This window comes from Dermacentor andersoni, chromosome 3, assembly GCF_023375885.2.
Source record: "Dermacentor andersoni chromosome 3, qqDerAnde1_hic_scaffold, whole genome shotgun sequence".
In the NCBI taxonomy this organism is placed as follows: Eukaryota; Metazoa; Arthropoda; class Arachnida; order Ixodida; family Ixodidae; genus Dermacentor; species Dermacentor andersoni.
In genome coordinates, this window is record NC_092816.1 from 214,167,994 (window position 1) to 214,182,334 (window position 14,341).

At 51.9% G+C, this 14,341-nt stretch overlaps 1 protein-coding gene across 1 annotated transcript in view; it reads left to right on the top strand.

The window, feature by feature from the left end:
• LOC126535802 (testis-specific serine/threonine-protein kinase 3-like) overlaps positions 1-14,341 on the top strand; it is a 291,567-nt gene that overhangs the window by 88,506 nt on the left and 188,720 nt on the right. Inside the window, exon 4 of the mRNA XM_055072181.2 lies at positions 437-663. Coding sequence (XP_054928156.2) covers positions 437-663 — 227 coding nt within the window. The remainder of the gene's footprint in view (positions 1-436; positions 664-14,341) is intronic.

Genomic DNA, 14,341 nt, shown 5'->3' on the forward strand with positions numbered 1-14,341 from the left:
GAAAAATCACTGGTTGTCATGTAGGCTTCGGCCGCGAAACCAAAGACAAACTTGTGCAATCCATTTGATGCTACACTGCATGGAAGAATGTTTACGTTGTCTCACTCGCGATAACTTGCGAAATTTTTTGGGGGAGATGAAGGAGAAATCAGACTTCACCGTCGCTTGTTGCTAATTATTTGGTTAGTTTCGACTGTTCGAAAATACCTAAAAGTTCATTATTGAGTACGCTTCGCTAGTGTGTAGTATTAGATTCGTATTCGCGACTGTGGTAATTCGCACATCCCTAGCTAGAATGTTTCGAAGTGCGTGGCGCAGACTGCAACGATTTCTGTGGCCCCATTTTTTGATGTGTACATACGATCAGACCAAATTAGGCAAGACTGTGGTGCGTGCGCCATGGCAAGAGGCACAGCTACTGCAAATTGTCTTTCAGCTGACGAGCACACCAAGCGGAAGGAGCTGAGCGAGACATTCTGCGGCAGCGAGGCGTACGCAGCGCCCGAGATTCTGCAGGGAATCTGCTACTTGCCCAAGCTAGCCGACGTGTGGTCGCTGGGCGTTATCCTGTACGTCATGGTGACCGGACTGCTGCCGTACGAGAGCAATGGCCTCCTGCGGCAGGTGCGCCTCCAGATGACCCGCATGGTGCGTTTCCCGAAGGTGAGGCTGCCACGGGAACCAATGTGGCCGCGAAGAACTGACAACTCAAAGGAGCTTCTTGTCCTCTGATCCCGTGTTCCCCGACTGAGCGGACAGTTTTTGCATTGCTGTAATAGCAGTGCGTCCGCGAAAATACCTAAGTTCGACGACAAAACTTGCATGTGATCAAGTAGCTCTGTAACACGAATAACATGTCAACATGTACATGTACAAGTAGCCTACGTGGCGCAAGAAGGTTTGGAAGGGGGGAAATAACAGAATAATCTGTTTTGTTATTGTGTGTCTTTGTTCGCTTAAAATATTGTTTCAGCTCATGATATTCATTTCCGCATTTTATCGCGATAGCGATTATTTAGATATTGCAGGCGCATTTCAGCCACCACCGCCACGAGCGGAAGTCTGCGATGTCTCGCGCGCACAGGTATGGTGGCTAGAAGAGGGATTGCAAAAGGGGAGCCGCCAGGGCTTCTCTGGGGCGCTGTCGTCGTCACAGTGCACAGGGTCCCCAGCGCGGTGGCCGTGCCAAAAGCACAAAAATATCACAAGACCTGTTCACTGCGATCCAGGATGCCATGCTACCTGGGCCGGTATAACGTAAAGCAATTGCAATCTGTTTTTATTCTAAATCCGACATGACCCTCGCCGATTGGCCAAAATTTTTCACGCCGCACCCATTTTGCATGTCTGTCAAGCGACGTCAGGAATCCTCAATAACCGACACGTCAAAGTGACGTTTACGCACAAGTTATTCATAATTACGTCGCAAAAAAACCTGGCGATATCTTGGAATAACGGGAAACTGCCCCGTTCCATTGGGAAAAGAAAATGGCTGCCTTCTTGTTGGCGGTGGTGGTAGGTTGAAGTAGACGCGGAGGCAGTGACGCATAGGGGCACCTCACGCCGTTGGTGGTGAAAGGACTGGCGGCGCTGCGGTCGCCCACTCTTGCATGCGCTGCCTGTTGTGCGGCTCGAAAGCGCTTCGCCCGCTTCCTATGAATGTGTGGTGCTTTTAAATTCGCGAATGTTAAAAGCAAGGAGCCCGGCGGCTGATATTGTGCGGCATCGTGCGTTCCTGCAGTTCTTGTTGTACAGGGTCTCACTTAATATTGTCACGTGGTGGTGACGTTGAAGAAAGAACACAGTAGCAATACTGTGAACAAGAAAACTAACTTTTATTGGGCGAACCTGTGCCCACAAAACAGGCTACACTTATAGCGCAACGATAGCGGCGAACACGCTCGGCGATCGTCGAAAATCTGCTCAGCGGGTCAAGCGCGTCGGCTTTTATAGAGCAGTCGTCGAATGTTCCAGACTAATCGTTTGGACCCGCGGGCTTTCCACAAAGTTCTACACCATTCGCGCTACGCGATGAAATCAGATAACACAAGGTTCGGCGACAACAGACAGCCGGGTAGAAGCATCGATAACTTTCCAGAAACGTCGGATACATGCAGGCGCGTCCCGCGCTGTGCGATTGCATTTGTTAAGCGGCGAAACGTGGTCGCCCGATAAAGATTAGTACACGTATCAATACCCCCCTCTTAAAAAGCATCGACCCGATGCTGCAAACAAACGAAGGTAATAAACAAAAGCACTCGTAGCAAAGAAAAGAACAAAATGACGAAGTTCGTCAGCGTCCGTAAAAGGGTTTAAGGCGCACCACGTGGACCACTTCAGATCGTGCGCGGCGCCGCTGTGAATGCGAAATGCCGTCTGGCACGACCTCATAGTCCAGAGCGCCAATACGTCGGATGACCTTGTAGGGTCCGAAATAGCGTCGGAGTAGTTTCTCACTGAGTCCTCGTCGGCGTATCGGGGTCCAAACCCAAACACGGTCGCCGGGCTGGTACTCAACAAAGCGTCGTCGGAGGTTGTAGTGTCGGCTGTCGGTCCTCTGTTGGTTCTTGATCCGTAGGCGGGCGAGCTGTCGGGCTTCTTCGGCTCGCTGGAGATAGCTAGCGACGTCAACATTCTCTTCGTCAGTGACGTGGGGCAGCATGGCGTCGAGCGTCGTCGTCGGGTTCCTGCCGTAAACCAGCTTAAACGGCGTGATCTGTGTTGTTTCTTGCACCGCCGTGTTGTAAGCGAATGTTACGTACGGCAGGACGGCATCCCAGGTTTTGTGTTCGACGTCGACCTACATCGCTAGCATGTCGGCGAGGGTCTTATTCAGCCGCTCCGTAAGACCATTCGTCTGCGGGTGGTAGGCCGTGGTTCTCCTGTGCCTTGTCTGACTGTATTTCAGAATGGCTTGGGTGAGCTCCGCTGTAAAGGCCGTTCCTCTGTCGGTGATGAGGACTTCTGGGGCGCCATGTCGAAGCAGGATGTTTTCGACAAAGAATTTCGCCACTTCGGCTGCGCTACCTTTCGGCCGTGCTTTAGTTTCAGCGAAGCGGGTGAGGTAGTCTGTCGCCACGACGATCCACTTATTTCCGGTTGTTGACGTCGGAAAGGGTCCCAGCAAGTCCATCCCGATCTGCTGGAATGGTCGGCAAGGAGGCTCGATTGGCTGTAGTAATCCGGCTGGCCTTGTCGGCGGTGTCTTGCGTCGCTGACAGTCTCGGCATGTTCTGACATAACGGGCGACGTCGGCGGTCAGGCGCGGCCAATAATACTTTTCTTGTATCCTCGATAGTGTCCGGGAAAAACCGAGGTGTCCAGCGGTCGGATCGTCATGTAGGGCGTGCAATACTTCTGGACGAAGTCCTGACGGGACAACAAGAAGGTAGTTGGCGCGGACTGGTGAAAAGTTCTTCTTCACGAGGAGATTGTTTTGAAGCGTGAAGGAAGATAATCCGCGCTTAAATGCCCTGGGGACAACGTCGGTGTGCCCTTCCAAATATTCCACCAGGCCTTTAGCTCCGGGTCTGCCCATTGCTGTTCAGCGAAATCTTCCGCGCTTATCATGCCAAGGAAGGCGTCATCTTCGTCATCTTGCGGCGGCGGGTCAATGGGGGCGCGTGATAGGCAATCGGCATCGGAGTGTTTTCGTCCTGACTTGTAGGTTACAGTGATGTCGTATTCTTGTAGTCTGAGGCTCCACCGTGGCAGTCGTCCTGAAGGATCCTTTATACTCGCTAGCCAACACAACGCGTGATGGTCACTGACGACTTTGAATGGCCTGCCATAAAGATAAGGGCGAAATTTAGCTGTAGCCCAAACGATGGCGAGGCATTCCTTTTCGGTTGTAGAATAGTTGCCTTCCGCTTTTGACAGCGACCGGCTAGCGTAAGCTATCACCTGTTCGACTCCGTTTCTCCTCTGGACTAGAACGGCACCGAGGCCTAGGCTACTGGCGTCAGTATGGATTTCTGTATCGGCGTACTCGTCGAAGTGCGCAAGTACCGGCGGCGACTGCATGCGTCGTTTGAGTTCTTCAAATGCGTCGGCCTGCGGCGTTTCCCACTTGAACTCAACATCACATTTAGGTAGACGTGTCAACGGCTCGGCGATGCGTGAAAAGTCCTTGACAAAGCGCCTGTAGTAGGCACACATGCCAAGGAATCTACGCACTGCCTTCTTGTCGGTGGGCTGCGGGAACTTTGCGATGGCAGCTGTTTTCTGGGGGTCGGGGCGTACTCCGGATTTACTGATGACGTGGCCTAGGAACAGAAGCTCGTCGTAAGCGAAGCGGCATTTTTCTGGCTTCAGAGTGAGCCCTGATGACTTGATGGCCTCTAGTACTGTGGCAAGCCGCCTAAGGTGATCGTCGAAATTTCCGGCGAATACAACGACGTCATCCAAGTAAACGAGACAGGTCTGCCATTTCAATCCCGCTAAAACCGTGTCCATCACGCGCTGGAACGTTGCAGGCGCCGAGCACAGTCCAAATGGCATAACCTTGAACTCGTAGAGGCCGTCTGGGGTGATGAAGGCGGTCTTTTCGCGATCTCTTTCGTCGACTTCTATTTGCCAATAGCCAGACTTGAGGTCCATCGAGGAGAAGTACTTAGCGTTGCAGAGCCGATCCAATGCGTCGTCTATCCGTGGAAGGGGGTATACGTCCTTCTTCGTGATCTTGTTCAGACGACGATAATCGACGCAGAAACGTAGGGTTCCGTCCTTTTTCTTCACCAGGACAACAGGGGATGCCCATGGGCTTTTCGACGGCTGGATGATGTCGTCGCGCAGCATTTCGTCGACTTGTTCTCTTATAGCTTCGCGTTCTCGCGGCGAAACTCGGTAAGGGCTTTGGCGGAGTGGTCGAGCGTACTCCTCGGTGATTATGCGATGCTTGGCGACTGGTGTTTGTCGAATCCTCGATGTCGTCGAAAAGCAGCTTTTGTATCGTCGGAGCAGACTTCTGAGCTGCTGTTGCTTAATCACTGGGAGACTTGGATTAATGTCGTAGTCTGGTTCGGGAACCATGGTCGTCGGGGTAGATGCGGCGGAATCCGAAAGGACAAACGCATTACTTGTTTCCAGAATTTCCTCGATGTACGCGATCATCGTGCCCTTGTTGAGGTGCTTGAACTCCTGGCTGAAGTTTGTCAGCAACACTTCAGTTTTCCCTCCATGCAGTCGAGCGATCCCTCTTGCGACGCAAATTTCACGGTCTAGCAGTAGACGTTGGTCGCCTTCGATGACGCCTTCTACGTCAGCGGGTATTTCGGTGCCGACCGAAATAACAATGCTGGAGCGGGGCGGGATGCTCACTTGGTCTTCGAGCACATTCAAGGCGTGGTGACTACGAGGGCTCTCCGGCGGTATCGCTTTATCTTCCGACAGCGTTATTGACTTCGACTTCAGGTTGATGATTGCGCCGTGTTGGTCCAGGAAGTCCATACCGAGAATGACGTCTCGTGAACACTGTTGGAGGATAACGAAGGTGACAGGGTAAGTCCGGTCGTGAATGGTAATTCTTGCCGTGCACGTTCCTGTCGGCGTAATCAGGTGTCGTCCAGTGGTCCGAATTTGAGGGCCTTCCCATGCAGTCTTAACCTTCTTCATCTGGACGGCGATGTGTCCACTCATGACTGAGAAATCGGCGCCTGTGTCGATTAAGGCGGTGACTGCGTGGCCGTCTAGAAGCACGTCGAGGTCGGTGGTTCTTTGTCTTGCGTTGCAGTTGGGTCTTGGCGTCGGATCACGGCTGCGTCGTGTTGAATTGAAGCTAGTACGTCGCGTCGTGAAGTCGTCTTTCGTCGGTGCAGTCTTGGCTTCCTGACTTCCTCGGGACGGTGGCGCGTCGTCATTATGTCGTCGAGATGGTTTCTTCGGCGCTTTCGTCGGCGGCGGAGGATCTTCGTCAGTTCGACGAACAGCAACCGCACCTCCATCGGTTGCTGCTTTTAGTTTTCCGGATATGGGCTCGCTGACCGGCTCCGGGCTGGGCCACTGTATGGTCGGCGCTGCGGCGACAGGTAGCGGCCTGGTGATGGCGAACGCGACGGTCGTCGAGAGCTCCATTGAGTAGCGGCGAGGTAGTCGGCGATGTCACGTGGGCGCTCTCCAAGCTGTGGACGCGGCGCGTTAACGGCGAAACCTCGCAGTCCCATCTCTCGGTATGGGCATCGTCGGTAGACGTGACCTGCCTCTCCGCAGTGGTAGCAGAGCGGGCGGTGGTCAGGAGCGCGCCAAACGTCAGTCTTCCTCGGGTAGCTGCGCTGGGCAACGGGTGGGCGTGCTGGCGGCGGCGGTGGTGGTCGACGGAATTGCGGCGTTACGGGGCCCTGGCGCGGTAGTGGAAAGGGACCTTGACGGCGGGCGACGGCGGCGTAGCTCATCGCTTGCGGCTGAGGCTGCGGTGGTTCTGGTTGCACCTCAGGAACTCCAAGCGATCGGTGCACCTCTTCTTTTACGATGTCGGCGATCGAAGCCACTTGAGGCTGCGACGAAGGCAAGACCTTGCGCAGTTCTTCGCGCACAATGGCCCTGATGGTCTCGCGCAGATCGTCCGTGGCCAGTGATTGAATTCCTGCGTAGGGGGTAGAGCTTGTAGGGCGGTTGAATTGCCGGTTCCGCATTTCGAGTGTCTTCTCGATGTTCGTCGCCTCACGAAGAAACTCTTCGACGGTCTTCGGTGGGCTTCTTACCATCCCGGCGAAAAGTTCCTCCTTCACACCACGCATGAGTAGGCGAACTTTCTTTTCCTCGGCCATATCCGGGTCGGCGTGGCGGAACAGACGGGTCATTTCTTCCGTAAAGATGGCAACGTTCTCGTTTGGTAGCTGCACTCGGGCGTCCAGCATAGCTTCGGCCCTTTCCTTGCGCACGACACTTGTAAAGGTGCACAGGAAGCCGCTACGGAACAGGTCCCACGTAGTCAAGGTCGACTCCCTGTTCTCAAACCACGTTCTGGCGGCGTCTTCTAAGGCGAAGTAGACATGCCGCAGCTTGTCGTCGGAGTCCCAGTTGTTGAATGTCGCGATTCGCTCGTAGGTCTCCAGCCAAGATTCCGGGTCTTCAGTCGCTGCTCCATGGAAGGTCGGTGGGTCCCGGGGTTGTTGTAGGATAACGGGGGACGCTGGGGCAGCCATTGAGGTTGTCTTGACCACGATCTTCTTTGTCGCCTCAGGTAGAAGTCCGTGCTCTGGGGGCAGGCCTTGCAGTCTGCGGCTAGCACGCTGGTCTTGGGCGGTGTCGGTTTTGTCCTCGGGCTTCGGGCTTGGATCGCGGCTTTGCGGGGGCGTTCGGTACATGAACGCACAAGCACCTCCACCAGATGTCACGTGGTGGTGACGTTGAAGAAAGAACACAGTAGCAATACTGTGAACAAGAAAACTAACTTTTATTGGGCGAACCTGTGCCCACAAAACAGGCTACACTTATAGCGCAACGATAGCGGCGAACACGCTCGGCGATCGTCGAAAATCTGCTCAGCGGGTCAAGCGCGTCGGCTTTTATAGAGCAGTCGTCGAATGTTCCAGACTAATCGTTTGGACCCGCGTGCTTTCCACAAAGTTCTACACCATTCGCGCTACGCGATGAAATCAGATAACACAAGGTTCGGCGACAACAGACAGCCGGGTAGAAGCATCGATAACTTTCCAGAAACGTCGGATACATGCAGGCGCGTCCCGCGCTGTGCGATTGCATTTGTTAAGCGGCGAAACGTGGTCGCCCGATAAAGATTAGTACACGTATCAATATGCTGTTGAAATGGGTGCCAAGGGGAGAACATTCCCACAATGTAACTGCTTAATTTTAACTTCCTTTCGTTGTTACGCGGACTAGGATTTGCTGAAGCAAATCAAGCAGCGGGACTTTTTTAATGCAGGGTATTTGTTCTTGTGCCCGTTACCATAAAAATTAAGGCTGTCATTGCACTAGTGCTGAAAACTATTCTAGATATCATTCTTCAGCGCCCTACATGCTCTTTGTGTCTCCCCATACTCCGTGATGCCTCTATGGCGAGCATCTAGTTACAGATTACATAGACCATGGAATTGTGCCCCATTTGTGAAATGCTGTACCCGTATCCCCAGTGACAAAAAATGCGCCTTATAGATATCCTATCAACATCCACTGCTACGACATCGATATCCTAGGTATGTGTCGAATACATCCTGCGAACGCCCCTCACATGACCATTTGGTCGCACTTTCCGTGTCCTGCGGACATCTGCATGTGTCCGCGAGGGACATTATGTGGACATACTGCGTACATATTACGGGCATATGCCATACTGTTCATCGTAACGCAAGAAACGGTCGTAGCGCACGGTGATAGATGCATTCGCAGAGCGCCCACGCATCAAGAACACATACATTGTGTGCACACGATACACGCGCGCACGTGTGCGGATGCGCAGTGTACTCCTCATTCTTCACGGCCTTGAGCCAAGCGGCCTGATTGAACGAATGTAGGTTTTCAAAGTAAATTGCGTCACAAAATTCGTGTTCGACGTAAACGCGAGCTGCACACATGATAGCTTCGAAATGTAATTTGAACATGCGAGAAAACATAATTATGTTACGAGGAACCTCATGAAACTTAGCTTAATTGGGAAACAAATATTCATGTGCATGTTACAAAAGGTCCATGCGGGATAACCATGGGACATTCGGAATAAGATATCCAAGACTGACGTCCACTAGATGTCTTATTTGTATCCGAAAGGTGCCTGGAGATCGGGTCATGATTCGATGTCCTATGGACGAAGTGTTTTCACTAGTAGTTAAACTGCTTGCCAAACCATGGTCTCCATCAAAGCGACAATGAGCTGCTGTTCCATCTCAGTGAAGCTACCGCTTGGCTTCCAGCCTCATTGTTGTGCCAGTCCTCTCCTTCTGCTCATTCGCGTTTACTCTGCGGGCGCGACGGAATTTCTATAGCTGAATTGCAGTGATTTTTTTCAGAATAAGTGGCTTCTGTGGGCATATGTGACTTAATTTATGCATGCAAATTTTCTCTGCTGCTTTCCAATTCGTGAGCCTTTCTGTTCGCGTCAGGAGCAGCAAGTGCGCTTGTTCGACGTTATTCATTAGCGCACTTTCTGTTTTCGTCTAAGGCGTCGCCTATAATGTGCTGTTGAACGGTGTGCCAAGGAGAGAGCGAACGTGCATCGTAACAGCTTCATTTACGCTTACTTTCGATGTTGCGGGGACTAATTACGTATAGTTCCCCTGTACGCGGTCACTTGATTGCAATAATGTTCGATCTCAATCTAGTCACTCGAGTTCGTATAGACTGTCGTCTGCATCCTTAAGATATAAGCTACACAAGCTCGATCCTGGTTGCTGAACGTATAGCAGCGATCATTTTCTGTCGTGTTGAAAGAGTTCAATCCGGACGGCACTCGATTGCAATCGAAAGTGTCCTTGTTCTAGACATAGCGGCTAGGTTTCAGCGGCGAGGAGAGACGCGCTATAGTAATTTCAGAACACTCCTTAGCATCTGTGGCAAAAAAACAATACGCATTTCATTGTCTGATCGTAAGCAGAGAGCACAGACCAAATAAACGAAGTGCTTCGGGCATAAATCTGAACAAAACCCCCTGCGCTCGTCAAGCATATAGGTACTTCGCAGTGTATGCGAGCGTTTCGTCTGCTGCTTTTTCAAGATTGGTTGATGGTAGCGCCGCCGCTACTGGCGACGCCGCCCGAACAACGCGGAGAGTGCCACTCCCTGCACGGCCCCTTCTAGTACCCTGTAGCGGCGGCTCGGCAGCTCGGCCGTGGGAGAAATGAGTCCTAGAACGCGGTTGACATGCCAGACGACCTGTTACGGCGGAACTTTCGCCTAAAAATAACTGTGCGATGGCTGTGCGACGAAGTGGCAGGGGGACTCGGAGGCGTGCCAGCAACAGCGCTGTCGGTGGAGCGACAAGCGTTGTGCGCTTTGCGGTTCTTCGCCACGGGAAGTTATCAGGCCTCGGTAGGAACCGAGGAGACGATTTGCACGACCCAGCCTGCAGTCAGTAAATGCGTGGGACTCGTGGCAGAGGCTATCGTCCACGCCGGAACCCGCAGCGATTGGATCCACTTCCCGAGGACGTCGGATGAGGTCGCGAAAGATGAGTTCCTTGGACGCGGCGCCATTCCCGGCATCATCGGATGTGTGGACGGTAGCCTTATCGCGGTCATCGCACCGAAGGGCGAGCAGAAGGTGGTTTTTGCGTGCAACAAGGGGTATTATGCCCTAAACACCATGTTAGTAAGTATCGGTCTTGCTAATTTACCCGTCATAGCAACGCTTGGCTGATGCTGTCCATGCTGTCGTCAGATCTGTGACGCAGGCATGAGGATTCTTGCCGTGGATGCTCTGCGTGTGGGGTCGGACCACGGCGCTTACGTATGGAAGGCTACGTGGTTGCATCGTCTGCTGCAGGAAGGACACATTGCTAATACCATCCAGCACCTCCTCGGTGAGCAGAGGGAAGACCTGATACAGTTGCAATTTTGGCTGCATGCATTAAAGTGTGCTTGCTCCGCAACAGAATCTTGAAGCCCGAACAGCTTATGTTATGTTTGAAGTACAGTACATAGGCGACATAAGCCCTTGAAGGGATGTCACATTTTTTTAATGAATATCACGCGGAACAGAAAGTGACAACACACATGTGGTGTGCCTCTAACTAATATTTATTATGCATGTGCAGTTTGAAGCACAACGCGTTTGTTCTTGCCACTTTTTTTTTTGCGCTAATATTCGTTAAAGAATGCAAAACCAACTTTCCCGAACAACCACCTTGCTAGGTACTACAAATTGACATTTTACAATGTACCAGATATTTTTACGTGTGCAGAACACAGCAGTGTCAGATGCTCAGTCTGTATATTCTTATATTACAGCATCTGTGTGGTAGGCACATGTTACATAAACCACGCTTCACTCGCGCATCCTTGTGCAGACATACGTGACTTAATACTGTATTTATGGTCATGCAGGTGACAGCGGATACCCTCTGGAACCATGGCTATTGGCATAGGTCCCAGGTCATCGTCCCACGCGCAGTGCAGAAGGCATGGACAACACGGCACATGCTGCCATGCGATCCGTAGTGGTGTGGTGTTCGAGATTCTGAAGAGCCGCTTCCGCTGTCTTCAGTGGTACCTTGCACTCCAGAATCAACCGGACCGTGCAGTCAGCATCGTTGCAGCATGTGCAGTGTTGCACAATCTGTGTCTTGATGAAGGTGACAGCTTGTTGCATGATGTCTTTGAAGGTAGCTGCAAAAGCAGTAGTAATGATGGCAACGGTGACCCCCTCCCACAGGGAGTTCTCCGAGTAGGGCATCGCGTAAAATGTACTTCCCTGGATGTGCTGCGCAGGATGGTGTTAGCGTATTCGGCACAACGCGGCAGCAGCACCAGCACTACCTGAGAAGGGTACGCAGGCGGATGCGCTGGCAGCAGCACCCACAGTAAGCTGCTGTCAGCGCTGCATATCTGCCTGCAGCGTCAGGCACATATGCCTAATAGAAAGAAGGAACAAACGTGAAGATGTTTCAGCAATTAGTGAATGGTCTGCTGTTTCTTATCACATCTGCTAAGGTATCACCAGCGTTTTCACGTAGCCTGTGTCAATTAACTCTCACAACTGGAGATAATTCACTGCGACACAGAGCCCGTACCGCTACTCGCGGTTAAAATAATAATACCGTGCACGATGCGCTCGCTTCGATCACGAAAAGGGGGCATCTCAGTAGGTACATATAGGCAGCGCGCTTCCAAAATTCCTGCAAATCATTCTGTAAATATTACATGCTTAAAAACTTCTTTGATTTATCCGCCAGAAATGTTTTTTACTTGCAAAAAAACTTGCAAAGAAAAAGCGAAAAAGTAGCCCGCATATATTGTGCAGCTCCTGGCTCCATCCCGTCATACTGCCTCTTCTAGGCACTATAACGCTAGGGAGGAAAGCGGGGAGGAAGCGTGCCGCCTGTTCATATGCACTGTGTTCTCGCCGCTTAGTTCGTGTTGAGGCGAGAGGCAGCACGAAGGTCAATTCGCTCGCTGCTGCTGCAGCACTTTCTAACTCCAGCGTTTACACAGTGAGTGCGCGCGGACATTAAGTGACATATGTTCATGTTTGCTTGTGCGCGCATGACGATGAACGGTGTGACATTGTGCTACGCCATCGCTGGATCATGTTGGAGGCTTGTGGCGAACCTCCGTTACCCATTGCCGAGGAGAAAGGTGTTGATCAACGCACACAAGAATGAAGTCGGATGAATTTGAGTACAACCGGCTTACATCCAAGGAAGGTCAAGACCGTTGTTCACCGGGTAAATCCCAGGTGAACATGTACCATATCCCTATGGCCGGTCGTCTTTGGTACGCCGCCGTAATCCAACTACTTGGAGGCCTTGGTATGGGGCTGCGTCCATGGGAGAGAGTTCAGTTACCGCGCTGTTAGGGCCGGGGTCTGGTCGCGCATCCCTGCAATCCAGCTTACAGAAGGCTACAGCGCAGGAGTCGGTTCTTGTAAGTCGGTCTTGGGAGAAGTCCGGCGACCATTCATCGTCCAGAGGTGCCTGAACGATGCGGATGGTTGCGTATCCGTGTAATTCAGCTTAGGTGGAGTCCCTGCCTCTGGACGAGAGCTCTCCTCGCCTCCTAGAGGTGCGTCACGGGCAACGTGCGGGTGGCTTCGGATGCTCGCGCGGCTAAGAGGGGGAACTCGTGCTGAATGCTTGGATTCGGAGCGCTGCAGCAGTGTAAGTGGAAAAACAACGCGATGCCCCACATGCAAGGGCGCCCAGCAAGTTCGCGTGCGTCATCAGCCCCTTCCTGCACTCCAGGTGCAGTGAAATGTGCCTTGGTAGGAAGAACTGGTTCTGTCTGCAAGTGCAGTGGACGACGGCTAAAGAAAGGGGTTTGAGTGGCCCGACATTAGAAGTGGTAGTGCTGTGACAATGCTGCTGTGACAGGAGTTTGGGAAAGTTGCATGGTGACGTGGCTGCGCCCAAACAACTAGGTCAACGTAACTCAGGAGGGACGGTGGTATCAGCACCCATGCCCGACTAGGCGGGGGGGGGGGGGGGGAGGAGGGGCCTTCCTGCATTCCTTGCGGCCCAACCGACGCCTGTATCCAGAAGCTTGAAATTGGTGAACCCTGCACCGGGGGTGACGAAGGGTTACCGGAGCAACGACTCGTAAAAACCTTGCTTTCCTGTTGAGACTAAGAGAATTCTAAGCCCAACTTTGTTCAGGTGAAACCTGCAACAGAAAAGGTCACCGGTAGCCCGATTAATTTGTAAATTAGTTAAACGCTAATTTGTTAGCAAGCGAATGATTACAAGTTAATACGGCTGGTAAAACTACTATCCTTACTTCGCATAGCTGTCTACTAAGTTGGTATCGGACTCGATGTTTCGCCATCGGGGCGAAACTGTGACAATTTTTTTAACTATCAAAAGTTTTTCTATTGAGTGCTTTTTGTTTGTAAAGCATAGGAGCGCCAGCGAGCAAGGAAAGAAGGAAGACAACACCCTAATGCGCTACCTATTTAACACGTGCACAGTGGTGCCCCCTCATTCAAATTTTAACCATCCAAAAAGCCATCTCCTTATCCAACAAGTCAACCGAAGGGCCACTAACACACGTATCACTATTCCGACAGATCGCCTGAGCCTCAATAATCTCTCGCACATCTTCATTCATGTGCTTCGCAAGAACCAAGCAGGACCCATGCACCAGCTCACAGCCGCATTCCTGACAATGAGTTTACATATGGCCATATTGCTTATTTCTCGCGTTTAGACTATGTTCTCGCAACCAGTCATTAAGACACCTTCCTGTCTGTCCAATGTATTTTTCCCCACAGGACAGCGGAAGCTCATAAACAACAGCTTCTACGCAACCCACTGGTGCTTTACGATGATTCGTAGAGCATACGACAGCTGGTTTACGGTACGGGTCCGTTAACCAACATACTTTTGAGAGTTTTTCTGGCACTCAAAAGACCACCTTTGTGTCCACCCGGCTAGCCATTTTATTGAGACTATGTGCCGTTCTATGTAGATAGGGCACTACCGCTACCTTCCCTCTGCGTTCCGTCCGTTGATTTGCCGCGTGCCGAGTTGTGCTGTCTGACCCGCATCTTTTTAACAGCCCATCTACCACCGAAACCTGCACTGACTCGGAAACCCCGCTGCTTATAACCTTCCCGAGTGGTCCATTCTCTCTCTACCTTCTGTCCTTGCTCGCTGGCGCTAAATATGGTCTCCAAGAGCACTATAACGTAAAGCTATTCAACACTTTTCTATTACAATTCTGCAATGAGACCTCCA